Genomic DNA, 27165 nt, shown 5'->3' with positions numbered 1-27165 from the left:
TATTACTGTGCCCTTGCAAGAGCGAACGGCAGGCGGGCAGGGGCTTCGCTCCTCCACTCAGCACAGACGCCGAGGGTGACGCTCACTGAAGGACTTCTACTTCTACTGACTGTAACGTCCTCTTTAACCCTCCGGACTACTTAAGGGTTGCTTCCCACTTCCACATTACTACTGTGCCAGAAGGGTCCTGAGAATCCAGCTTCACTCTCTGGAACCTTTCGAACACACTCAGGTGCCGCTTAGAGAGGCCTTGAAACCGAGCTGCCCCCGAGCGGAGCGCCCCGACGCGCAGCTGCCGCGTCAGCCGACCTCCCCGGGGAGCAGCGCCCTCACCTCAGCTCAGCGGCCCGCCCTTCAGGGCGCGTGACGTCACGGCGCGCGAGCGCAAAGATGGCGGCGTGGCCACGCCCACGCGGACGCCCTTCCGGGAGAAGCCGGTGCGGCTCGGTGAGTGAGGTCCCTCAGCGCGAAGGCCCGCAGCGGGGCCCTGCCTGTGCGAGGCCAAGGGGCCGAGCTGCAGCGATGAGCAAGCTCCGGAGTCCTCGGGGTGTTAGCGGCAGCTGGGGTGGCCGTACGGAGGGCCGCGGACGCTGAGGCGGTGCAGATCTTTGGCTCAGAGGCAGATGTATCTTGGGTTTGTCTGCAGGGCTCAAAGTGGGCGTAACGCAAAAGTTACCAGGCACTAACTTCTCCGAGGTTTCCTTGAGGCTGATGTCGGAACCGGGAGGACGGGCCTGGAGCGGTCTCCGCGGGGAGCGGCTGTAACCTGACCTGGGCGAGTGAGCGCTGTCCGCGGTGCTGACGGCAGACCTGGGCGCCCGGCGGGAAGCCGAGGGGCCGGGCGGTTCCGTGTCTGCGGCCGGGCGCGGTGCGCTGCGCTCGGTGCGTGCGTGACGGGCACATTCTAACGGCGTTGGGCACTCAGGCCATTAGTGGACGTCTGGTGTTTAACTCATAAAATTTAGGAAAGCCAGCGCGTCGTTTCGGTTTTTATGTCCCGTAGGGCCGGCGCCTTGCGCTTCGGCACCCAACCCGATGATTTGGTTTCAGGCTCCAAGTCTTGAAAGCCCTTGACCGGACCACTGTCCGTACTGGCCCAGGTTCTTCGGCCAAGGTAGGCCCACTCGCGTGCCATGAAAACAGGCTTTCCTAAACTGCCCCGATGAGAGTCCCGAGCAACCCAGGTAAGGGGAAGGGGCCGACTGTGCTCTTCCTCAGTTACACACGAAAAATGCTTTCCTGTTTGGAAAAGAGAGAAAACTGGGCAGTCTTCCAATGAAGAAAAGATCATGAGTTTCCAGTTACTTGTTTGCGTGTGTGTGTGTGTCTGTGTGTGTGTGTGCGCGCGCGCGCGAAGGGTGGTGTTCCTGTGCTGATGAAATTTAGAGTGAATTTTTTTCTTTGTTGAATCAATAAAATGTTTACTAGTCTTAGTACCAGCTGCTTGTTTGTTTTGATTTATGATTAAGGTTAAAGTGTGAGGGAGAAAGAAGGGGAAATGTGAAATATGTTGAGTTTACCTGATTCATGGTATTCTTGGATGAATCTGGCATATGAAAAACTATGCATGGTAAATAAAAAATATTTAAGTGCTTTCATTTTATACATCACATCTCAAGCTTTATTTTTCTCTTCTGAGAGAACAAGTGGGTGGAGGTATCAAATGTTGCCAAGCTGAGGATACATGATAGAAGTAACTTCAAATATTTTTTATTTAGCAGAAAGTTTATAAGGCAGCTTTGCCTAAAGATGACTTCCCTGTTCACTCAAGAAATCCGCCTTTCTAAAAGACATGAAGAGATGTAAGTTTTGTTGTGTTTTTTCTTAAACTATTCTAAATGTATAAATTGTACTGGCTTTATTAGTGGAACCCTGTGCACAGGAAGACTTAAAAATCTGAAACTCATTTTAATTTTCTGACACTTGAGCTTTTAGTGTTAGGAAATGCCACTGTTTCAAGAATAGCAAAGATTAAAAGGTATACTTATGTACTGTACCTTTTATTTTTCATTACTAATACATAGATAATTTCACCCTTCCTCTCACCTTTCTAGGCTCCAAACTAATATTTAACAGACTTCTCTAAGCCTCTTATCCAGGGCTGGATTCATGGGTGTGTGGCCTGGGCAGTCACAGGCCCTGCACTTGGTTTAATCCTCTAATGTTGCTGTCTTGAAATTCCTAATAATATTTTTTTTAACAAGGGCCTCACATTTTCATTTTGCACTGGACCCTGCAAGTTATATAGCTAGTCCTGCACTTGCATTTATTATTAACCTTTCTCCATCTCTGTCTGTGGGCTCTCATGTTTTCCTTTTCTTTAATTACCGGGTCTGTTTCCTGGACTGAGATATTTTCTTTACAAAAATGACTGTTCAAATACCTCAATTTAGTTCTAACTTCAAGAGTGGCCCTATAAAACGTAATGTTTCTCGAGAATATCAACTATTTGGGAAATGGTTAGACTACTACATATACCACTTATGTATCCTTTATTATCTGACATATTTTCTTATTCAATCATTTAAGAGGACCAAAAACTTGTAAAATGAGCACTTGACCAGTAAGAAACTTTTAATGCATATTATATATAATAAAGTGGTTTGATAATTTACTTAAAACTTTTTACATCTTTCTTCAGTTACTGTTTTACCTTTTAAGTATGCATACACACATAACACAGCCTCTCACTCATATATGGAACCACCATCTTTCTCTTGGAAAAAGGAAAAATATATATATTTTTATTCTTCCTCAAGCATATGGAAGTTTAGCACAATTCTAAATGTGTAACATGAGTTTCAGGGGTATTGAAGTGTTAAGCAGAAGGTTTCGTATAGCAAGTTATATCAATGTATGTATGTGGGGAGGTATATATAAGTATGCGTACAAAGGGATATGTATTACAGTTTGCATTTTCACCAAAAATTAAAACATTTTCAACACTCTAAAATAATTTCAAAAGACCACAGAGGCTTAAAAAACAGAAGCATGTACTTGTGGTATGTATGTTAAAGAAAATAAAAATAATTTTACCCAGATTTAAGACTTGTTGAGCTACCCACATTTTTCAATGTCTTATTAATTGTCATAGTAATTAGCTTCCAAAATAGATTGAGCTTGGAGTAAGATATGATTAATTAATCACCTTTTAAATTAGCCAAACAATAAAATATTTCCTTTCCTAAAAACTTTATGTAATCTTCATTTTTTCTAGAGTATCAGAAAGATTAATGCTACTTCAAAAAATGGAGAGTAAATTTGGAGATTTAAACAAGGGAAAGGCATCTCAGATGCAAGCAGCTGAGACTGCTTTTAAAAGGAATCTTAGTCTTTTAAAGGTAAGTTTCCATTACTTGACTGTAGAGATTGGTCCCATCCTTGCAAAAAAGGCTTTAAGTCAATTTCATAATTTTTATTTTTAAAATACCTTTATGAGTAATAAATAGAATGAAACACCATCTTTTAAACCCATGTTAGTTGGATAACTAGCATATGGATTCTTTTTTAAATGAAAAAAATGTGACTTTGCTTAAGCTACATGTTTTTCACCAACCATAAAATCAATGACCACAGAAGACATTTTAAGGTCACCTTTGTGCAAGAAGTAATAACTACAATGTGTAGCTTTCTTTCTTTTGTCTTTGTAAGGATATCCTGTAACACCAAAAAGTACCTATAATGTATTTAGATCCAACTCAAAACTATTTGTCATTATAGAAACAAGGAACAATTTGAGTTTGCCCTACTGGGACCACAGTCAACATGTAAAATTCACATCTAAAATAACAGATTTCCCAGCTCTCTTTTGATGGTGATGGAGAAGGTGGTCAAAGTATGTGACTACACACGGCCTCACCATTTGGCCAATGTGCCCATTTGGAATAAAATCATATGTGTAACATTTTTGGCTGCTTGCTATACTTTGCTTCCAGAATTGTATGGCTTCATCCATAATTAAAACCCTAAAGTTTGCTTCCATTCAAGCTTCCAAGAGATCCTATGACTAAAACATTTGGTAGTCAGGCTATATTATTTAAGTTATAAAGCAGTGTTTTCAGTTTTTTATTGTTAAATATTTTCATCGATAGGCATAATATAGTTATCTTCTGTCCTCACTAGAGGATAAAGGAAGAGGAAAATTCAGTTATCTTCTCAGCTTCTGGCAGTTTGATCCACAGTAATTTAAGTCACAGCCATAGTGCTACCAAAGCATTCTATATTGCCATATGTCTTACTTGCCCAATGGTGTTTGCAATATTTACTTTAAAATGGAAATATATAGGATAATCTGGAATTTGCTGTGAAATGCCAGAAAAACTAAATTAGAAGGCTTGAAGGTTTGATTGCTACTTATCCCCACAGCAGTGTAGGTAGTATTTGGTTTTCAAGCATCTTCCTTTTAATGAGCAAGTATTTGATGACTGCCCAGAAGGTCCTTATGACTGAGCTAGTGCTCAGCAAAAGTGGGAATAACGAAGTGTGTATAAATTACAACAAGTAGCTTTTTACAACAAGTAGCTAACAGGCTTAGTTGACAAAAGGTTGCCACACATGAACTATGACACCTTGTGTGATCAAGCACTAAATTTTGCTGAATATACAACCCTAAAGGAATATGTGTAAAAAAATCTTTGAGAGCTAGAGTATTCTAAGAGGTCAGAGAGGAAACTAAGCTAGAACTATGTCTGAATAGGTAGAGGGCAAGTCATTCCATTTGACTGTTACAGAAGAGCCAAGACTAGAGAAGTATTAAGTAGTCCTACTCATGTTCACAGGACCCTGAGCTAACTTGCTTGGAAAGTCACTGGAAGCAAAGCAAGACTGGAAATGTTTTATGAGACCAAAGAAGACATTGAGATTTGATATGTAGAAATAATAGAGTATTGGAAGTGTCTGAGTGAAAGAAAAATAGAGACTTATATAAGAAACATATGAGTGGGTATTTAAGAAAGATTCATTTGCTTTTTAGATAACAAAATGATTTCAAGAAGAGAGAGATTGGATTCAAGGAGAATAGCTAAGAAATCATTGTCCTACTTAGAAGGAACATATATGAACATAGTTTCAGAGTCATGAGAAACCAGTTTAATATGGTGATTTTCCCCCAATTATCAAAGTAATACATTCTCACAATAAAAAAAAACCTTGAAAGAGCAAAGGAGATGAAACAGTATACCTCGCATATCATCCCCCTAACCTAGAAATTTTTATTTTTGTGTATTTCCTTTTAGTCTTTTAATAAACATTTACTGAGCACCTATTACATCCAAATACAGTGTGCTAGGTGTTAAAGATGCAGTATCTTCCCTGCTTTTTTTTTTTAAACATACTTTGAATAATTGTATATGCAGTTTGTTTTTACTGCTTTCCTGTATATATATATTTTTTTGATTTTGGAAAGAATGTTAATGGTTCTACCATAGAAGTCACTTTGGAAGTAAAATAGGACTTGATTACAGAATTTTGAGTTGGGAGAGACTTAAAAAAAATAAACTGACAGATTCTCATCTAAAGGATTTTTTTTTAGCATATATAAACTTTTTTCAAAGATGCAAAATACATAGAAGTGAACCTGCTTTTGCCCAAAGCCTCCCTCAGGTAGACCTTCCATGCCTACTCTGCATGGGTCTAAGGAACTGTGAAAAACCACTGATTTGAACTAACCCCTTAATTTAGAGATGAGGAGGGAAGAAGGTAACTACTACTAATGCCCCTTGTCAAGGGCACGTTAAGGAGCATCAGGATATGTGCTTAAGTACACAGCATGCTTTAAAAATGGTTCCACTAAAACTTGGAAGCATTCCTGTAAAGACAGTCACAAGATAAGGATGACCTCTGTCACCATCTGTTACCTGACCTTGTTTAGATGTTCTGACCAATAAACACTAAAAGGGAATGAGCTTTAGCTTTAGAAAAGAAGACATAACACTAGCGTTTTTAAATGATATGGTTATACACTTAGAAAACCAAAGTTTTAAAACTAATATAAGTTGAATATAAACAATGGATTAAAGGTAAACACACAAAACACATTGTCAACAGCAATCCTACAGATGCCGCTGGATAACAGAAGAGATCACATTAGCATTAGCAGTGAAGCTATAGAACACTTGGCAATGCTCTCAAGGGATATGCATAGTTGGTACAAAGACAAATTATTACACCTTAGTGGGAGATTTAAGAGAAAATTTAAATGGAGACATATACCTAATCTTGATGCGGAGGACTATTGTTTTTCTAAAATCAGTTGTCACAAAGTTATTTTTGGAGTTAATAAAATCCCAACAAATCTGCATCTAACCCAACAAAATTTCCCTAAATGCAGTTAGAAAAATTAATTAGCAAGAATATCAAGGAATATTTTTTAAAGAGGAACATCAAGGAAGAGACTAACACCATCAAAGACTATGCACATTAGTGAAGACAACCCCCAGTGAGGATTAGTCGGTCAGTAAATATCCTAGAAGGTAAGTGGACTTCGAGAACAGGCTGATTTTTTTTTCCATTAGTATTAATACAATGAAGTTTATCTGCCTTTACGGATTCAAGAGAATAAAGAGAGGATTTTGTTTCCATAAGTACTTCCATGAGGTAAAATGTCTTCTCTTCCACCTCCCCACCCTCCCCACCAAATTTAGTTTAAACCAAAAAGGCAATTTTGTGGTAAGGAATGTCATCTTGTGAGAAGGACAGAGCCCCAGGGTGAGCCTAGAGGTACAGCATGTGCTTCCACCACGGCGTGTCCGAGAAGGCGCCTCGGCCATTTGGCAGTTAGCTCCTTCCGCAGACCACCGCCCGGGGCGGCCCGTGACAGGGAGGACCACGGCTCTCCTCTCTCCCCCTCGCATTTCTTTATCCAATTCAGTGAAGAATGACTTCAGTGAATACTTAAGTGTTCCCTGAACCAATGACCCCGTTATCTCATTCTTTAGTATATCTCCTTTTTTCCTATCCCAGCAAATGTCCCTCCAGCAGATTAACAGATTAAACCCAGTCCTGCCATAGCTGGGTCCACTATATATATTTATAGGGAGACATGTATGGCTGGATTGGGAGGGAGGGGAGCGTGCAGAGAAAGAAAGACATTTCAGGACATAACTTTTTTGTATGTATATTTCACCTTTCCTAATCATGAGACAACTCATTTATCCAGGCTGCTGAATTCTGCCATAGAGTAACATTTACACCATCACCCACACTGAAAACCTGTTCTGTAACTATTAATAAAAATTTCAAAAATTAGTGAGAATGATTGATATCTTGATTTGGGAATATGGTTACATGAGTGTATACACATGTCCAAAATTCACTGAGCTATATGTACACTAAGATTTGCACAGTTTATGTACAATTTTAAAAAATTGAAAAATTTCAAACCTGTGTAGAGGAGGCAATAGAAGAATGTATTTAATGTGCTTATCACCCAGATTCAGTAATTATCAAAACACACCCAATCTTGTTTCCTCTATACTCCTCACATCCACACCCAGCCCCTCAGATTATTTTCAAGCTAATTTTCAGACATCAAGTTGTTTCATCTGTATTTTTGCATGTATCTCTACATATTTCAGTTTTTTATTACCAGAAGATAGGACTATTTTAAGCAGAATCACAATACCATTATCAATGTAAGAAATTAATAGTGGTTCCTCAAGTATTCAGTCAGGATTCAGATTTCCTTGATTAACTTATAAGCCATGTGTTGGTCTTGGTGGGGGGGTGCCATTTGTTTGAATCAGGATTCAAATAAAAATCCTATTTATAATTAATAGGTCCCCTAAATCTCTACAAGTCCCTCCTGTTCCCAACCCCCAACCTTTTTGTCTGTTGAAGGAATTGGATCATTTCTCCCATAGAGTTTCCCACATTATGGTATTGTTAATTACATTGCTATGGTATCATTTGGTATGTTCCTCTGTTCCCTGTAATTCCTATAAATTGATAGATCTAAGTTGTGCTGCACAACAGAAATACATGAGCCACATATGTAATTTTAAATTCTCTAGTAACCACTTTCGATAAAGTCAAAAGAAACAGGTTAAATGTTACTAAGATTAATTTCAAATGTATAAACTATTATTTCAAATGTAACTACCATAGAAAGTTAGTAGACATTTTATATTCTTTTTTCTTACTAAGCCTTCAAAATTCAGTATGTTATACTCACAGCTTAATTTGGACTCGTCTACATTTCAGGCGGGCAGCAGCCACACGAGGCTAACGGATACTGCCTTAACAGCGCGGGCCTAGAGACCTGTTCAGGTTCAGGGTCAGTGCTTTGGGGACGAACGCAGACGTGACGCCTGGCTGTCACTCTTTTTTAGATGTTAGTGGTCACTGATGATCACTGCCTAGATACATTCACTAGGAGTTGCAAAAAGTAATACTCAAATTCTTTTATTCTCATTCACTTGCTGATTATATGAAAAGACACTTCCCCTCACCAATTATTTGGTTACACTGAGGTATATTTCATGTAGGAAAAAAAGCATGATGGGTGCCTGATTCTTTCTTCTGTAGTTAGAATATTATTATTTCATATTCTCAAAACAGGTTGGTTCTCTAGTATCCTCCAAAAGTGACCAGTTAAGTATTATTTGTTTTTTTTTCCTTTTTAAATGTAACTGGGATTTGAAATGATTCAATCTATTTCAATTTTTATTCCTACTAATACTCAAATTATCCCTATTTTACCAAGTGGAGCCTCCTCCAGAATGCCTCTGACATGGTCTTACAGCCTTCAGTAGTTTCCTTTCTGGTCTGATGAAATCTCTCAGGCCCATCGTGTGTACATGTTGCCCATACCTGGAATTAACTATTGCTCCAAGGAGCCCTGGATCTTTTTAGCAAGAAAAATGCTTAGAGCTTTCAATCTGGACACTAGGGGTATTTGTTACAACTTTTTTTAAAAAAGATAAAAATACATCAAGAGCTCCTATCAATAATTCCAGTTCAATTACAAGACTGCAAGACTTTGAACTTTAAGTTATCAATCTTTTACTTCTAACTTCTTTTTCTCAAACCAAAATCTTAGTTCCCAGAGAATTTTCTGTCTCCAACACTCAATCACTTATTTATGTTATCCTGTGGTTACAGCACTACCACCAAGGGTATGATTACTGAGAATGGTTTTCAGGAAGATGCTTGTTACAATTCTTTTCCTACTCCCCTCCCACTAGGGATGCTCAGTCAAAATACTGAAATATAAATAGTGTTCTAAGACCACTTGATACATTTCTTCTCCATATGGTTATGCCACCACCTGGGCAGCAGTTAGATTTCATTTTGTTTTCAGTCTTTAGGAATTACTTTTTCATTGGTGCTGTGATAGTATAAAAATTTAAATGGTCTAGTGGCAAATCTGTAAAACAAGCTAACAAGGTCTAGTCAGGCAAGTGTGGCCTCTGTTCCTCTTTTTCTTTTGCTCCACCTATCCGCTTAGGGACTTTTTCTAAGTTTGGTTTATACCCAGGAGACTCTGACACCCTAGTTACTTAGTCATTTAGTGAATATTTAAATGCCTAGGACATACCTGCACTTTGTTAGATTCTCAGATGCTTAAAAGTTGTATCACCTAGTCCTTACCTTCTGGTAAAGGTATAAAGTCAAAGAGAAGGTTCTGATACGGAAGTACTAGGATATAACTTGCTACAGAAGGCTGCAGTCAACTTGTAGAGATTTTTCAGTCAGGCTAAGGAATTCAAACTTCAACTTCTGTGTAGTGGGTATCATTCTTTTTTAATCTAGGTAAGGGGATTTTTAAAGTAGTTTTTAGCAAAACTAATGAATTCCATGTTGGGTATGGATTGAAGTAAAATGAGATATAGTGTAGTCATAATCCTAAGTATTAGGTAGGTATTTGTTGAACGAATAATGTGATAATAAGCCATACTTTGGGGAATGATCTGGCAAGGCTACAAGGGACATCCTAAAGAAACAACCTATGGACCTTTGTAGTTTTAAATGGCAAGGAATAAAAAGAATCGAAGGCAGAGGATACAGCATAGTATCTGGGTAAGTCGCATTCCCACTACTACACATTCAATACATTTAGCAGGAAGAAGATGAGTTTAGTTTTATGAAATTGAGAAATAAAGGCTAGAAAGAAAAGTTATCCATCTTCACTAATAGTTGAAACTAGATAAGAGACCATCTTGGAGAGAGAAAAAGTAAAAAAGATGAAGACAGATGTCACAAATCTTAAGGAAGCCCACACTTAGGATTAAGAAGAGAGAAAGGAGCCAGCTAAGGAGAAAGAGGAGGAGGAGTCAGAGGTATGCAAAGCATCTAAGAAAGTGAAATCTCACTTAAGGAAGAAGTTCTCTGGAGGGGTGATAATCCCTTGTTGAAATGCTGCAGAGATGACAGTCAAGCTAACTGTCCACCGGCCCACTGCACAGACCACGTATCCCTACTCCTACCTGCTCTTTCATTTGCAAATCTGCCCTCCTATCAGAGATACACAGTACCCCGATTTCTAGACTTCAATAAAATGTTTATAATCTTGTCTACAGGTGCTAATGGCATCTAGGTCACCGACTAATGATAATTTTATAACTGTTCTCAGAATAATGGTATAATTGGATTAGGGACTTTATTGTTTGATCTATAAAAGTAAAAAATAATTTTTCCAGAATCTTGCAAAGCCTCCACGTAATCAACAGAAGAGTTCGTCTTCCCTGTCTGTCACAGTGTGTGCACTGAAAGCTCTTTGGCATGCGTCATCGCCATAAACTCCTGGTATGGGATAGACATGCTAATAGATGGGCTTTTTATCCCTAAATTGATGTTTTTCCCCTTCAAATCACCTTCCTCTAGACAGCAGGTGCATTAATGGCTGTGCAACTTTGGGGAGTCCCTTTAGGGAATTTCCTGTTTTTCCCTTTTACATTTCACACCCATTCCTTGCTCCCGCCGCTACCATCTGCTCTCTCTTTTCTCCTGTTCAGCACTGGGTTCTTCACACCCCACTCCCACGCCCTTTTCCATCTCTCTCCGTCTGTCCAACAGCCCTGTACTTAGATTGCTCCAATGCTTGTACATGGATCCAAACTTTCTTTTCTATCAACTCAGTAAGCTCAAAGGAGGGACAAAACGTACACAGCCTTCCACCGAAGCCTCTGTAACCTTGACAAGCATGCACAGGACCCGTAGGTGCTGATTCTGGGAGCGTTAAAGGGAGCTCAGTGTTTCAGTAACAACTTGGAGAGTCCTACATTTCTGGGCATGCACTTCATGTATGTACCAAGGCACAATCTTTGCCACTGTATGAACTAAGTGTAATCACCCTTGTGTTTGTACAACCATAAAAGAAAATACACACATCCACCAGTTAAACTACAAATTAAAGCACAGTGCTTGAATGCCATTAGCTGAATGGCTTACTAGCTGTCAATAAAACTTGCCATCGAGCTTACCTTAGAAATATAGTACTAAAAATCTAGATAGGATAGTGAAAAGGTTCTTGTTGCAAAGCCCTCAGGTATCCCAATGACCTCTTTAAGTATTTGGAGAATTTAAGTATAATTTGAGAACAGAGTATCAAACAAATGAACTGTGTGTCAGTAATGTGCCCTTTGCATGATCTGGACCAACAGGAACTATTCACTTACAAGGTTAGGAGAGTGTGGGTCTGAGTATCTGACTCTCTTTAGTATCTGAATATCCAACTATTTCATCCATCTGGCTGTTTTTAATGGTTTTAGAGCTAAGTAAGTGCTCTAAGCAGTTTTAGAGGGAGTTCTTTTTTTGCAAGAATAATTGGCATTTACTATTTAAAATGAAAAGGCAGACTTTGGAAGTATCATTCCCCCCACCATCGTTTATTTTAGAATAAGAAACCCTGTATCCTCTATTTGACACTGATGAATTAAGCGATGATCTGTTCTTGCACTGCCCCTCCATTGTTTCAAACCGCGTGTCCAGAGACAACCTGAGAGACTTGGGATATAGGTATCACTCTTACAGGTGCCACTGGTGTGTGTTACATAAATACATTTGTTTCTAAAATGCTGATACCTGTTACAGGACATAGAGGTGGCAGAGCAGTCTTTATGCACCCGGATTCACCCTCTTCCACCGCCAGAGGTGGTTTCTCTTGAGGTGAGCTTAAGGAACCAATGTAAAAGGGAGACCCCATTCTGTTTAGTAGTGTGCTGTAAATTAACTGGTGGTTATACATGCATGCCTCCCAGGGTTATTTTTTCAATAATAAAATAAGCAAGATGTGTCGGATTGGTCCTTGTATGTCCCCAGTGCCATGCTCTGTATGTAGTAGGTAACTGATAAGTACCTTGATTAAAAAAAAAAAAATGTTACCAAGTGAACATTTTATAAAGATCCAGTTTCTTTTCACTTAGCAAACGACTACCCTGGGTTAAACCGTAACAGACAATGCTCAATAAAACTCAAGACGACAGCACACCTGACCAAAGTGCCTTCGCTGTTGGTTGATGTTACAAGTAGCAGTTCGGTCCCTTCCCCCAGAAATTCAACCAACACTATTTAAGTGCATATTATCACGCAGCACAGCGCAGCTTTTGTCTGTCTTATTTTTTTCAGTTCAAGAACAGATTGGGAAGATGGATGGCAAAAATAAACCATATATGATACATGAATGTATATGTGATGAAAGGGAATTTACTATATATAGAATAGTTTGATTTTATATCTTTAATGACCTTTCCCAAACAGTTTTACTTGCTGCCTAACCACAGATGTGAATAGACTCAAAATTACAGGCTGAGGATTTGCACCTCAATTTTCTGTCATCTGGAGTAATAAGAAAAAGCAGTGATCAAGGAGAGAAAGAACTCTGGCACAAAGTTGTGCCCTGGGCATGTCTTTTTCTTTGTGGAATTCTCCAGTACCTTACTCTGGCCCATACAGGACCCACACAATAGGCATTAATCCAGCAAAGAATGGTGGAGAAACTCCCAGCCACAGGCCTCGGTTCATATTTTTCTTAGCTAGTCTTCACAGCAGGATGGCCTTTATTTTAAGTATGTCAGACCACATGCATAGACGTATAGATATGAAGAATCCCTCCCCACTTTGAACTTTCAGTACTCCAGTACCTTTTTAATGCCCAGTGTGAATGAATGTGTGTTCTTAATGCTATCTAATTCTTTGGCGGAATTTCCCAAAATGAGATTAACAGTGATAATCGAATATAAAATAACTTCTTATGACAGACACACAACTTTTGGCAGTTTACTTGTCTTTGGCCTCCTGAGGGCAGTCACCCAAGAAACCATCAAAGCTAGTAGACACGATACAGCTGATGTTGCGTGAGCTCCTAGAGCTTACAGACTGCTACAGTCAAGCAGATAATACTGCATCTCATCTCCCAAGTAAATTTTAACTAAAGATAGATGGAATTGAGAGTATTTTCTTATTATACAAAAAATTGGGGGAGGAAATTAAAACTTTTCATATAGCGTGCTCTTGGAGATGATATCATGGATGCATATTTTAAATGTTTTTCCCCATGCAATAAAGGAGACAATTCACCTGAATTCCACATTAAAACATACTAGTTATATTTTAGTTCCTCATCTCATCCCAGGTGAAATCTTTTTATGTCAATTCTAAGGCAGTTGTTCATGTTCAGTGAATTTAATGTGGGATTTGAAACATGAAGCAAAAACATTTCATGATGGTGCAGCCATAAATGACATTACTGGTAATAATCACAAGGTTGGCCACAAGAGGGCGTGTAAAATCACAATAAAATTCTAAAACCTGTATTCCTGCCAAGCTATGGTTTTACTGAGAAATTTGAAAATTAACACTAGTAAGTAGCCAGATTTTTTTTTCTAAAATTAACATAAAATATTCTGTAGAGGAAGTACATTCTACATATATGTGTGTGTGTGTGTGTGTGTGTACATGCACACACACACTTAAGTGAATAAACATTTAGACTATTATGAAGAGCCAAGTTCAATTGCTTGATATGCTTTTTTACTTTTGGATGTTGTCTTTTTTCCAGACTCTTTACTGGGCATCAGTAGAAGAATATATTCCCAAATGGGAACAGTTTCTTTTAGGAAGAGCACCATATCCTATTGGTGTTGATGATCAAAAGGAAGCAGAAAATATCATTCAAAATGAGGCGCAGCAGTGACTTCTCCAACATGCTATTTCAAAAAACCTGTTTAGTGAAGCTGAGTATTGAAGCCTATGGCAGGTCATTGTAGAAACTTTAGGAATCGAATATGTTCATACTGTCCCACTACCTCCTCAATGACAATAAAGATAAGAGAATCTACTGGCAAGTCTCAGGTGTCACTTGGAGATCAACTACTATTTCAAGGTCATGAATTTGCTTTCTTCCAAACCCATGAACTGTTAAAACTAATATTGGAAGGTGGACTATTTATTAAATAAGTTGCTAAATGAGTGTTGTGTTATTTTTTTAAAAATCATTTACAGTCATTATCTAAATAGTGAATACCACTTGTCAGTTCTGATTTTGTATTTCCTGGAATCTTTACTTTTCAATAATTATTACGGGGACAAGGCACAGGATCAGAGTGGTTGTTTTTTTTACTAAGAGAAACGATAACATGAGCAAGAACAGTAAGTTTTCTGGTTTTCTGCTAAAAGACTTAACTGCTTGGGTATAATACTATTTCTCAGATTCTTAAGACTTTGTTTGTCCCTCATATACAATCAAACCTCTCAAAGTTGTGGAGAAAAGAACTGAACTACAGATAATGTAAGTAGCCCATTTCAGAAGGGCACAGACTTTGGTTCTGGAAAAGGATACCTACTAGAGCCGGGAATGGCTGTTGGATTTTGCCTGGGTTATTTAGGGATTGCCAACCCTGTGAATGCAAATAATTCCTCTCTCATCTTTTCATCTTTAAACGTGCCCCTCCATCTCCCTTCCATTTTCATTATTTATGAACAACTGTCAGCTCTGGATCACAACCCCAAACCGCTTTGATTCCTCACTCCACCACTGTTTGAACCCTTAAAAAAAATTTACAATTTTTCAAGGAGAGTCAGGTCCTGCTAATAAAGGGAGTCTACACTACACTACAATTAAAAATTTGAAATTTCTAAGTGGTTTGTGTTTTTAAAAGAACACAATAAAATAAGCTAAAAAGTGGAGGGGGTGGGCTGTATTGAAATACCCATTGTGCTGATAAGTTCCTCCAAACTACCATCTTGGAAATATCCTGTTGAGTGGGTGTTGGTGTGGGTAACAATAACGTTGTTTTCATAATACGCACTGGCAGATTAGCACAATTCTCTACAGTGTTAACAGTTGTAATTAAGGAATAAACAGCACAGTGTCAGTCCGATGACAATTTCATCTATAGTGTCACAATACAAAATGTCACAAAATATTAGAACTGTTAAATAACTATAGAAAGTATCGGCTTAAAAGCTGAAAGCCTTTAAAAAAGAAAGACAGAGAAAGAAAGAGAAAAGAGAACTGGCACTGGAACCAGAACAATTTCATACCTTCTCAAGAATGTTCTGTCACAAAAATAAATTGATAATCTTTTTTTCCTGTTACATTAGTTTGGTTTCTAGCCATCCAGTTGATTTAGCAGGAGAATGCAGGGCTTTTTAGCAGCTCTGAATTGGTAAACAGATTTAGATGTAGTAGAAAGGAACATGAGGAAGTTTTTTTTTTATTTTAACATCCAATCTTTCCCGGCATATGCACATAAGAAGGTGAATGAAGCAATGTGAAACTTATTTCTCTTTAGTCAAGTGAAAAAAAGGCTAAACATTTGTTGAGATGGTAAAATATTGTGTCAAGCAAGTAGGCACATTCCAAAATTAAACAGTGGTTGATACGTTAACATCCTCAAATATTTGAGCGAGTACTTCCTTTGAGTTCTGTAAATTAAATCACCAGTATGTTGATTAAAATACAAAATGAATACAATTTAACCATCTCAGAAAAGGTTCTTTTTCTTTTCCCCTAAATTGTTCTAAGGTGAAAAGTTTTTAAAAAGAGTGTAAGTTTAATATACCCTGGGTTACAATTTAGGGGGGAAGGAAGATATTTTTAGGTTTCAGTTGTACAATTTCCCCCATGTCTAGTTAATACCTCAAAAACTCCCAGAGATGACTTTATTCCTGGACCCAAAGAGCATTCCCCACCACCTCCTTGTAGACTGTAACAGATTGCACCACATGGTGTATGTTTAAAAAAAAAAACATTCCCATAGGAACCTGAATACTCCATTAGAGGACTTCATATTCCTCATGGCAAACTAGCTTTACACAGGAATCTCTAACTATTGTTTTCTATAAAGAGGTAGAAATGCAGTATCTAATGTATATTTTGTATGCAATTCAGAAACATACAAGGAAGGAAAAAGAAATGCCATCTACTCATACCTTTTCTCTAATCCACGGCCCTTACCATACACTGCACTGTACCTACTGTTTGTCATGAAAACCATGATTTGGGACTGTGATAGGTGGGTGGGAATACTAGGGTTTTCAAAATAAAGGTCATTCCAAGAATTTGTTTCCACAACCTTTCCTGGATTGTTGCAAATGCATAAATATTCAAAGCTCATTTTCTGCTGAAATAATTCTAATATATAAAATTATTAAGCTATAAACTATCAGAGGAACCTGCAGTTTTTCTCCAAACTTCAAAAAATAAATTTGGCTAAGTACTAAGGAAAAAAGCCAAATGCTCTGGAAACCAGTGAAAAATTACCAAATACTAAGGAAAAAAGCCTAGTACACTGGAAACCAGACATCTGGTCTTCCCGTGTGTAGAGAGCAGTGTGGATGAAAGTGAGGTCAAAACGGACAGTTTTTCCCCTGCATTATGTACAAGGTGTTTTAACTTGTCATCTTGAGGTTTAGATGAGAATGATAATCTTTAACTTTCTTTACAATTTTGTCTTCTTTGCCTCATTCCCTTTTTCATCAAAAAAAAAAAAAGATGAGTATGTGGATATATTTATTTGTTAACCAAAATTAACCTTATTAGATTATTTTGTCCCTTCTGAGATGGAGGCAGGCCTAGGAGCCGGGTAGTAGGGGGATGGGGAATAAGAAAAGCCAGGGTTTGCAATGACCAGTTTTAGACCAGAGACAATATTAAGCTTTAAGTCCACTGTCGCTTGGGTTTTAGTGTGTAAACTTCATTGCACAAGGCCATGAATTTACATTATCCACAAGATATATTCTTTTCTTTTCCTTCCTTATTCTATTAGTCTTTTAACTCTAAGCCAATTCAAATCCTTTTTTTTTCCAAGAAAATCTTTAAAAGAACGTTTTAAATCTTCCTAGAGTTTTTTCCCCCTTTTCAAGAACTGCCCAAACACAACAATTGCATAGCTTAAAACACTCTTCACTTCAATGTCTATTTTGACCTCTTCCACAGGAAGAAACAAAGAATTCTGTGGAAAACACAGAGGAGAATAAGAGAAATTACTTTGGAAAACCTTCAAGTTGGAACAAGAGCCTCTCTCTCTTTCTTCCTCTGGGGGTGTTTTTGTTTGTTTCTCTTATAATTTAGAAGTTAATTTGTCTGCATAGGAAATTTAATTCCCTATTGCTAATAAAAGAACGTTTAGAGTTTTCTGGGACAAACATGGGATATGTCAAACTTCAGTAATTAAGGAGACGACTGATTGTGGATTTGACACCTGGCATTGTGATCTCCCTTTCAAACTGGAACTGAGATTATATCCTTACTAAAATCCACAACAAGGAAAATGACTATAACAAAGGCAGAGGCTACAAAATACTTCCGGACATCATATTACCTCTCAAGAGTCAAGTTTCGTTGCTTACAAGAAAAAGGCATGAGTACCCTACCTTAGAGCAGTGTTTTAAGATTCTCGCTATTTATAAAAACTCTAAATTGTGTACCAAAGACAGACACTGAGACTCTGCTAAAGTAACACCTAGCATGAGTACAGTACAAATCAATATACAGTTGCATGGAGAGGAAACAAGTGTTTTTATTTTAGAACACAGTGGTTTAATTAATTTCTATGTTTTTAATGATAACTGGGTCATTTAACCTTCATTGGGAAGGCCAAATTTTACTATTCCTTTCTAAGTCAAGGTTATCAATGTATAAGTTTTTGATGTTTTATACACTACTGTCTTGAGGACAATTTAGTAAAATTAGAAGGAAACAAAATTCCACTGACATATTTTGTCTAGTTCATCTCTATTTTCTTTCATATCCCAATACAATGTAATCAGTTTTCATACCTTGCTTCCAACCATCTGTAAGGTCTTGTAATACTTATAAAATGTATCCTAGTATAGTAACATGCTCTACTCCAGGGAAACAAATACTGACATATTCAAAAGAAGACAAACAGATCCTTTTAGAATGATATCCAGTAAACGCAGAGCTAGATAACACCTAAGCACCATTCATCCATCCATCCACAGTAGCTTATTGACTGTCTTCTGCATAGCAGGCACAGTTCTAAGCACCAAGAATACACAGCAGTAAACAAAACAGCCTAAAAAATTTGTGTCTTCATGAAGTTTACATTCTGGAGGGTGCAGTGGGTAGAGGGGATAGAAGGTAGTGATAAACAAAAACTAATATATATTAGATGATGATAAGGTCTCATATAGTATGAACGTCTAAAATGACTTTTCAAGAAAACAAAGCAAATTTCAAGGTTTTCTCAGAAAATATGACTAGAACAGAGAGAGATTTTTTTTTCCTACTCAAAGCTCTTTAGTTGGGGTTTTCCAGTGAGGCAACATCTCCACAGCTTCTAATTTGGGCATATGGCATAAGCTTAATAGATAGATTGATGATAAAGAATGCAAAAAAAAAAAAAAACTACTACATCAATACTCATAGCAGTGTTATTCACCAGAGCCAAAAGACGGAAACCACCCAAATGTCCACCACTGAGTGAATGAATAAACAAAATGTGGTACACAAAAGAAAGCATGGGTAGCTATACTTCTATTTCTATCAAGCAAAATAGATGTTAAGCCAAAAATAGTAACAAGACAAAGGTCATTATATAATGATAAAGGGGTCAATTCATCAAGAAGATATAATAATCATAAATATATATCCATCCAATATCACAGCACCTAAATATACTAAGAAAATACTAGTAAAATATAATAATAATAGGGGATTTCAATACCCAACTTTCAACAATGGATAAATCACCAGTAGGAAAATTAACAACGAAACATTAGACTTGAATCACAGATTAGACCAAATGGGCCTGACATATTTACAGAACACTCTATCTGATAGCAGAATACACACTCTCCTCGAGTGCACACAGAACATTCTTCAGGATAGATCATATCACAGGCCACAGAACTAGTCTTAACAAATTCAAGAAGATTGAAATTATACCAAATATTTTCTTTGACCACATGGAATGAAACTAGAAATCAACAACAGAAAGCTAGAAAATTTATACACATGTGGAAACTATACAACACACTCCTGAACAACCAATGAGTCAAAGAAGAAATCAAAGTGAAAATCAAAAAGTATCTCAAAACATACGAAAATAGAAACACAGACATCCAAAGTTACGGGATATTGCAAAAACAGTTCTTAGAGGAACACTCATAGTGATAAATGCATATGTTAAGAAAACAGAATTCAAACAACCTAACTTTACACCTCAAGGATGTAGAACTAGAAGAATAAACTAAGCCCAAAGTTAGAAGGAGGAAGAAATAACAAAGATCCAAGTGGAAATGAACTAAACAGAGACTGGAGAATAGAAAAGATTAACAAAACTAAGAGCTGTTTTGTTTTGTTTGTTTTTTCATAAGGTAACATTGATAAACCTTTAACTAGAGTAAGAAAAAACTCAAGACTCATAAAATCAGAAATTAAAGAGGGAACTTACAACTAATACTACAGAAATACATAAGATCATAAGAGACTACTGTGAACAATTACATGCTAACAAACTGAATAGCCTAGAATAAATAGATAAATTCCTAGAAAAATACAACTTACCAAGACTCAATCACAAAGAAACAGAAAATATGAGCAGACCAGTAATGAGTAAGGAAACAGATTCAGTAATCAGAACACAGGATAGACAACACAGAAAAACTCAGGACCAGGTGGCTTCACTGATGAATTCCACCACACATTTAAAGAAAAGTTAATATCAACCCTTCTCAAACTCTTCCCAAAAATCTAAAAGGAGAGAACACTCACAAACTCATTTTACAAAACCAGCAATTATCCTGATATCAAACAAAGCCAGAAGACACTAGGATACAAAAAAAAAAAAAAAAAAAAAAAACAATAGATCACTATCCCTGATGAATAGAGATGCAAAATTTCTCAACAAAATACTAGCAAGCTGAATTCAACAACACATTCAAAGGCTCATACACCACAACCAAGTGGGACTTATCCCCTAGGTACAAGGATGATTCAATGTACAAAAAACAAATGTGATATACCAAATCAATAGAAAAAAAATGAAAACCATATTTATCATCTCAATACATGCAGAAAAAGCATTTTACAAAAATACATTCCTTCATGATAAAAACCCTCAACACACTGAGAAGGAATATACTTCAACACAATAAAGTCTATATAAGACAAACCCACAGCTAATGTCATGCTCAGTGGTAAAAGTCTGAAAGCTTTTCCTCTAAGATCAGGAACAAGACAAGGATATCCACTCTCATCATCCTTAATCAACATAGCACTGAAAGTCCTAGCTAGAGCAAGTATGGAAGACAAAGAAATAAAAGGCATCAAAACTGGAAAGAAAGAAGTAAAACTGTCATTATCTGCAGACAATATGATCTTACATAGAGAAAATCTAAAGACTCAACCAAAAAACTGTTGTAACTAATCTACAAACGTAGTAAAGTTGCAGAATATAAAAACACACAGAGAAGGAACTGAATCCAGAAATAGGAATGGGCAATGATAGCGAAAATTGTTAAAGAAGTGTATAAGATGGTGATGGAAAGTGCCTATGAAGCCATCAAGGTAAAAGGATACACCAACTGGGCTATTTGATTAAGTGTGGCTGATGTCATGAAACCATTTTGAAAAATTCACCCAGAATTCATGCAGGGCCAACAATGGTGAAAGTGTGTGGCATTGACAATGAAGTCTTTCTGAGCCTTCAATATATCCCGAATGTGTCACTAACCAGAAGTTGACGTATGATGAGCTTGCTCAGATTAAAGAAAATGCAGATACCCTGTGGGACATTCTGATGGACCTAAAAGATCTGTAACTTCTGGCTTCTTGGCTGTAGAAACTTAAAAACTACCCTGTGATTAGCCATGAGCCTTTAGTTTTCATCCATGTACATAGATTACAGTTTGCTTTCATGTTCCTAAATATGTGAATCTGGGCTCACAAAATCAAAGCACATGCTTGATTTAATACTTGCAATAGGAGCCCTTGAACAAATAAAATTAACTCTCATAGTATGGGGAAAAATCAATGTTCAGAAATCATTGCATTTCTGTACACTAACAATGAAAAATTTCTGAAAAAGAAAGAATAGTGTCCCAGTCACAAGAGCACCAAAATAAATCGTAAGGAATAAATTTAATCAAGGAGATGAATGATCTGAACAATGAAAATGCAAATTTAGACAAAAGCAATTGAAGAAGTCACAAATAAATGGAAAGATATCCCATGTTTATGGAAAAGAATTAACATTGTTAAAATATACATCTATTCAAAGGCATATATAGATTCAATGCAATCCCTATCAAAATTCCAATGGCATTTTTCACAGAAATGGAACAAATAATTTACAGATTTGTGTAGAACCACTAAGATCTCAGATAGCCAGAGTAATCCTGAGAAAAGAATAAAGCCAGAGCCTTCACACATCCTGGTGTCAAACTATACTACAAAGCTATAGTCATGAAAATAACTATGGTATTGGCATAAAATAAACACATAGACCAATGAACAGCATTGAGAGTCTAGAAATTAACACTTGCGTGTACTGTTAACCAGTATTTGGCAAGGCAGCCAAGAACACTTAATAGGAAAAGCATAGTCTCTTCAAGAAATGGTGCTGGGAAAACTGGGTAATGACATGCAGAAAAATGAAACTGGATCCCAGTCTTACACCACTCACCAAAATTAACTCAAAATAGATTAAAGAATTAAACATAAGATCTGATACAATAAAAATTCTAGAAGAAAACATAGGGGAAAAAACTCCATGACATTGGTTGTGGTGATGATTATTTAATTCCTAAAAATCAAAAAAATCAACAAAAGGTACTACATCAAACTTAAGAGCTTCTGCACAGCAAAACAATCAACAAAATGAAAAGGCAACCACAGAATGGAAGAAAATACTTGCAAACCATATACTGGATAAGGGCTTAATATCCAAAATATGTAAAGAACTCTAAGGACTCAATAACAAAAAATATGAACAACTTGATTTAAAAGTGGGCAGAGGAACTAAAAAGACATTTTCCAAAGTTGACATCCACATGGACAACAGGTACATGGAAAGGTGCTTATGTCACTAATCATCAGGGAAATGCAAATCAAAACCACAGTGAGCTATCACCTCACACCTGTCAGAATGGCTATTATCAAGAAGAAAAGAGGTAACAAGTGTTGGGAAGGTTGTGGAAAAAGGGGAAGGAACCCTTGTACACTGTGGGTGGGAATATAAAGTGGTTTAGTGACTATGGGAAATAGTATAGAGATTCCTAAAAATCAAAAATACAACTACCATATGATCCAGCAATCCCACTTCTGGATATACCCAAAAGAACTGAGAAAAGGATGTCAGAAAGATACCTGCACCCCCAGGCTCACTACAGCATTATTCACAATAACCAAGATAGGGAAACAGCCTAAGTGTCCTTCAACAGATGAATGGATAAAGAAAGTGTGTGTGTGTGGAATGGAATATTATAGTATATACAAAGTAGAATATTATTTAGCCATAAAAAGAAGAACATCCTACTATTTGTGACACCATGAATGGACTCTGAGGGTGTTATGTTTAGTGAAGCCAGAGAAAGCCAAATATTTTATGTCACCTATATGTAAAATCTAAAATGCCAAACTCACAGAAAGAGTAGAATGGTGGTTACTAGGCTCCGGGGGTGGGGGAACTGGGCAGATACTGTTAAAAAATGCAAACTTGCAACTGGAAGATAAGTTCTGGAGATCTATTGCACAACATAGTGATTATTGTCAAAGATATTCTCTTGTATATTTCAAAACTGCTAAGCGACTGGACCTTAAATGTTCTCAACACAAAAAAGAAATGATAATTATGTAATGCCAAACAGGTGTTAGCCAGAGCTCTGGTGGTAATCATATTTCAATATTCAAATGTATCATATCAACATGTTGCTCACCTTAAACTTAATGCAGTGTTAAATGTCAGTTTTACCTCAATAAAAATATGTGGTATATACCTACAACAGAATATTGTTCAGCCTTTTAAAAAGGAAGAGAATTTGACACACGCTATGGCATGGATGAAACCTGAAGACATGATGGTAAATGAAATAAGCCGGACAAATATTGCATGATTCTACTTTTATGAGGTACCTACAGTAATCAAATTCATGGGGACATAAAGTAGAATGGTGGATGCCAAGGCAGTTCAGAAGGGATGGGGAATACAGACTTTCATTTAGGAATATGAAAAAGTTCCAGTGAAGGTGCTTAATGCCACTGAAGTGCACACTTTAAAAAAAGTTAAAATGGCACAGTTTACATTATGTATATATTGCACCAAAAAAAAAAAAAAAGCCCTCACTAAAAGTAACCTGAACATTTCCATAGTGTAGCCATTTGGTTTAAATCTTATGTATGACAACCAAGCATACATAAGCAAGTTCATTCCTTCTAGAAAATTTCTCTACCAGTAAAGAATGCATTATACTCCATGCATTCTAATTTATCTGGCCAGCTGTCCTTTGAAAGGCTGGTGTGTAAATTTAAGTATGTTTGCAGTAACTTGGGTATGTGAGTCTACTTTCAACTGTAAGTTTCATGCAATCTAAATAGAGATCATTTCCAATGAAAATTTCGCATCTAAGAGGAAATAAGCTATAAATGTAAACTACACATTGGATTTTAAAGACAGTATGAACAAAACATACGGCATTAATTTTTGTATTGGTCACATGCTGAAATGGTATTTTCAGTGTATTGGGTTAAATATATTATTAGAATTAATTTCACTTGTTTCTTTTTACTCTTTCAAAAGTAGCTACTAGAAAATTCACAATTACATATGTGGCTTGCATTTTATTTTACTGAACAGCATTAAACTAGCCAATTCCTAACAGCCGTTTTAATTCTCTGAATCATGAATATTACAAACATTTTTAAAAATCCACTCTAATTTTTAACAATGAAGACTGTAATCACTGAACATGTAGGAAAAACTTAACACTGAACAGTTAATTAGCATTTTCCTACTTCACTTCCAACAGAATACTTCAGAAGGTAAGTGAAAGCTTCCTTATAAGAATAGAGCAGGATATTATTTTGTCTTCAGAGTTGTATTTTACATGTGTGTTCATTTTTAGAATCCCAAGTCCAAGCACAATGTCTAGGAGACATCAGATGCTCCATAAATATTTGTGGATGAATATTAAAACTAGGCTTGCATTTTGACCAGACTCTAAATTAAAGTACGTTTGATGAAACCATTTATTAAAGATTAATCAGCATGAGGCCACAAGCCAGAAAAAATAATTTGGCACTGGTTTGCTTATGGTACAAGATAAAAAGAAGCTGGAAACTGAAATCAAAGGTTTGTTTTTCTTAGAGGACCTTGCTAATCACTGGAAGCAATGTTAATACTTGGTGATAACAAAGCATCTTTTATAGAAAAAGTACACTACAGACAAATACTATTAATCATCAAATTATAGATGGTGAAATGGAAGCAGTGTGACATTAAGTGACTATCAAAGGCACACCAGGGGTTCCCTTCTTATACCTGGGACTCAGCATTCTTACTTTCTGCTTCTACTCTATTTCCACCACCACACCAACAGGTTCTCCAGAGGAACCAGAGAGAAGCAATTACCAGTTAATATTAGGTCGAGAGGCAACACTGCTTTCACAAAGCATGTATTTTAACTTCATAAACTTAATAGGTTGAGTCCAAAACGGAATTAACATCATTGTCACTCACTAGCAAAGGGTTCTAAGATCTTTGTATTAACCTTCATTCAAAACTAACTTTTTTTAAAGATATACCAGATCCTTGAAGTGCCCTGTTCTGCTGTTATTGGCAATACCAGGGTCATGAAAAGTGGTGCTGTTTGTCCATCTACGTATTTGCTCGCTCTTCTAATGGGACTCATTTCATTTACTCTCCTCCATGTTCATCAAATTCACACTCTCCTCTAAAATGAGGTAAAAGTGTCCTTTTACCTCATCCTCCCTTTAAAACTGAATTGGAAGTGAAGCTCAACTCAACAAATATTCATTACTGAGACCCAGAATGGACTAGGAATTAGGGGGTGATAAGTAACAGGGCTGCCTCTGAGCCTCTTGTCTGCGGGCCAGGCAACTGTACATGTAGATAAGTGTTACAGAAAGATGTACACAGGACTTCTAACAGCCTGGAAAATGGGGGGGTGACAGGTGTGGAGAGGTAAGGAAGCTGAGAGAGAGAAGGAGAAAGAAACCAGTGGTACAATTTAAGCAGCCCTCGGTAGAACAGCAGGTATTAGCCAAGAGACGTCAAGAGTGCAGAAAAGCAGTACTGATGAGCTCTCCTGCTGCACATTGCGTGTCAATCGCTTAACAAGGAGGAGGATCTGCACCTCCTCACCCTGAGTCTCTCCCCATCTCTTTGCACTGGGACTTCTCCAGTCAAGCTCACCAACACCTTTGGCTGCATTTGACACAGTTAGTCACTCCCTCATTCTTGGAATGCTTTTTCACTTGTCTTCCAAAACCTTGACAACTCCTGTCGCCCAGGCCCTCCTCCTAGGTCCCGACTCCTAGATACCCGAGTGGCCCTCATCGCATCCTCGGCCTGACTCCCCTCTCTGGCTATTCCCTCAGTGACACCGTCCAGCCCATGATGAGAAATATGACTTGTCACAGGAACAACTCCCACATACCTACCTCCGTCCCGGTCCTTCCCGGGAGCTGAATGTCCACTCAGCGCCTGGGTGGCCAACAAGCGCTGCTAACTGAACATGTCTGAAACAGAGTCTCTCCTCCCACCCGCGCCTCCCGCGGTCCTGGCCGCTCCAGGGGCTCGGGTCAGTCTTGGAGTCACTCACCTCTTCCTTCCCTCCCCGCTCCCGCCACGCACATCAACATCAACCGCAGCAAGCTAGCTGTCCCCACCTTCAACATGTGCCCAGCTCTGACTCCTCCCCGCCTCGGCCACCTGCATCCTGAACACGCCTCCCTGGACGCCTGGCGTGCCCTTGACTGTTCTCCGGGCTTCGGAACTTGACCCTCTCTTCACCACAAAGCAACTAGCACCTTCTAAGTGACGTGCCCCTGTCCACCAGCCTCTAAGGCTTCCCGAGCCCTGGAAATAAGGTAGAGTATTTATCATGGCCTTCACAGCCCTCCGTAATCCGGATCCTGGCTCCCAGATTCTCCACACCAGCCCCGCACTCTGCCCCTCGGCCTGTGCACGGCCCACACTGACTCTGCCCCCCTTCCCCGCTCTCACCTCACCACCGCTCACCTCATCACCGGGCCCCCGGCCGCCTCACGCGGGCTCTGCTCACCCACACCTCCCGGAGAGGGCTTCCCTGGCCTCCTCCTCCCCGGAGACGCTCCCTCCCTTACGCCCCATAACCCCCATCAGCTTACCTTGCCAGCCCCTAGCACGGTGCACCGAACAGGACTCAATAAATACATTTTTAATAAATTAACAAAGAAAGATGTCAACACCTATACAGTCCTGCTCAAAAACTGAAGGAGGAACTAGCAAAGGAGGCATAAACAGGGCCAGCAGAGAAGCTGGGGAGCCACAGCCCTGAACCAGGGCCCGAATATGCGGCAGCCAGGGAGGGCAGCCAGACGCACGAGGTTCAAGGAAACGGAACTGGCAACGGCCACTGGGAAGAAATAATACCCAGTGATAATCAGTGAGCGTGTACTGGACTAAGATACTACTCACCGGGCAGAGAGGAAACGACCGCAAAGTCTGGCATCAGTAAGTGGCGGTCAGGATGTGGGGA

The 27165-nt window shown here is 38.2% G+C and overlaps 1 protein-coding gene across 13 annotated transcripts; it reads left to right on the top strand.

Annotated features, from left to right (window-relative positions):
* Positions 1-392: 392 nt before the first annotated feature.
* On the top strand, positions 393-14275 carry CEP15 (centrosomal protein 15). Of its 13 annotated transcripts, none has more exons than XM_036878506.2 (6): positions 401-447; positions 1051-1184; positions 1722-1802; positions 3218-3341; positions 12031-12105; positions 13997-14275. In XM_036878506.2, the coding sequence occupies exons 3-6, from the start codon at positions 1750-1752 to the stop codon at positions 14129-14131; spliced, it is 387 nt and encodes a 128-aa protein (XP_036734401.2). In that variant the 5' UTR covers positions 401-447; positions 1051-1184; positions 1722-1749; the 3' UTR covers positions 14132-14275. The 13 variants fall into 13 exon arrangements, with proteins under 13 accessions (XP_036734402.2, XP_036734403.2, XP_036734401.2 ...); XM_036878504.2 differs by having other exon boundaries at positions 402-447; positions 1719-1802; XM_036878502.2 differs by having other exon boundaries at positions 431-447; positions 1004-1184; positions 1719-1802.
* The last annotated feature ends 12890 nt before the right edge of the window (positions 14276-27165 follow it).

Source organism: Manis pentadactyla, chromosome 1, assembly GCF_030020395.1.
Source record: "Manis pentadactyla isolate mManPen7 chromosome 1, mManPen7.hap1, whole genome shotgun sequence".
NCBI lineage: Eukaryota > Metazoa > Chordata > Mammalia > Pholidota > Manidae > Manis > Manis pentadactyla.
The sequence above is the reverse complement of the archived record's forward strand: the minus strand, read 5'-3'. Positions and strand labels throughout refer to the sequence as shown.

Excerpts from the sequence above, each read along its gene's own strand:
- CEP15 (XM_036878507.2), top strand. The coding sequence starts at position 1,750 with ATGACTTCCCTGTTCACTCAAGAAATCCGCCTTTCTAAAAGACATGAA. Across the intron at positions 1,803-3,217 it reads TCTAAAAGACATGAAGAGAT|AGTATCAGAAAGATTAATGC; the intron begins GTAAGTTTTGTT and ends CATTTTTTCTAG. Across the intron at positions 12,106-13,996 it reads CAGAGGTGGTTTCTCTTGAG|ACTCTTTACTGGGCATCAGT; the intron begins GTGAGCTTAAGG and ends TCTTTTTTCCAG.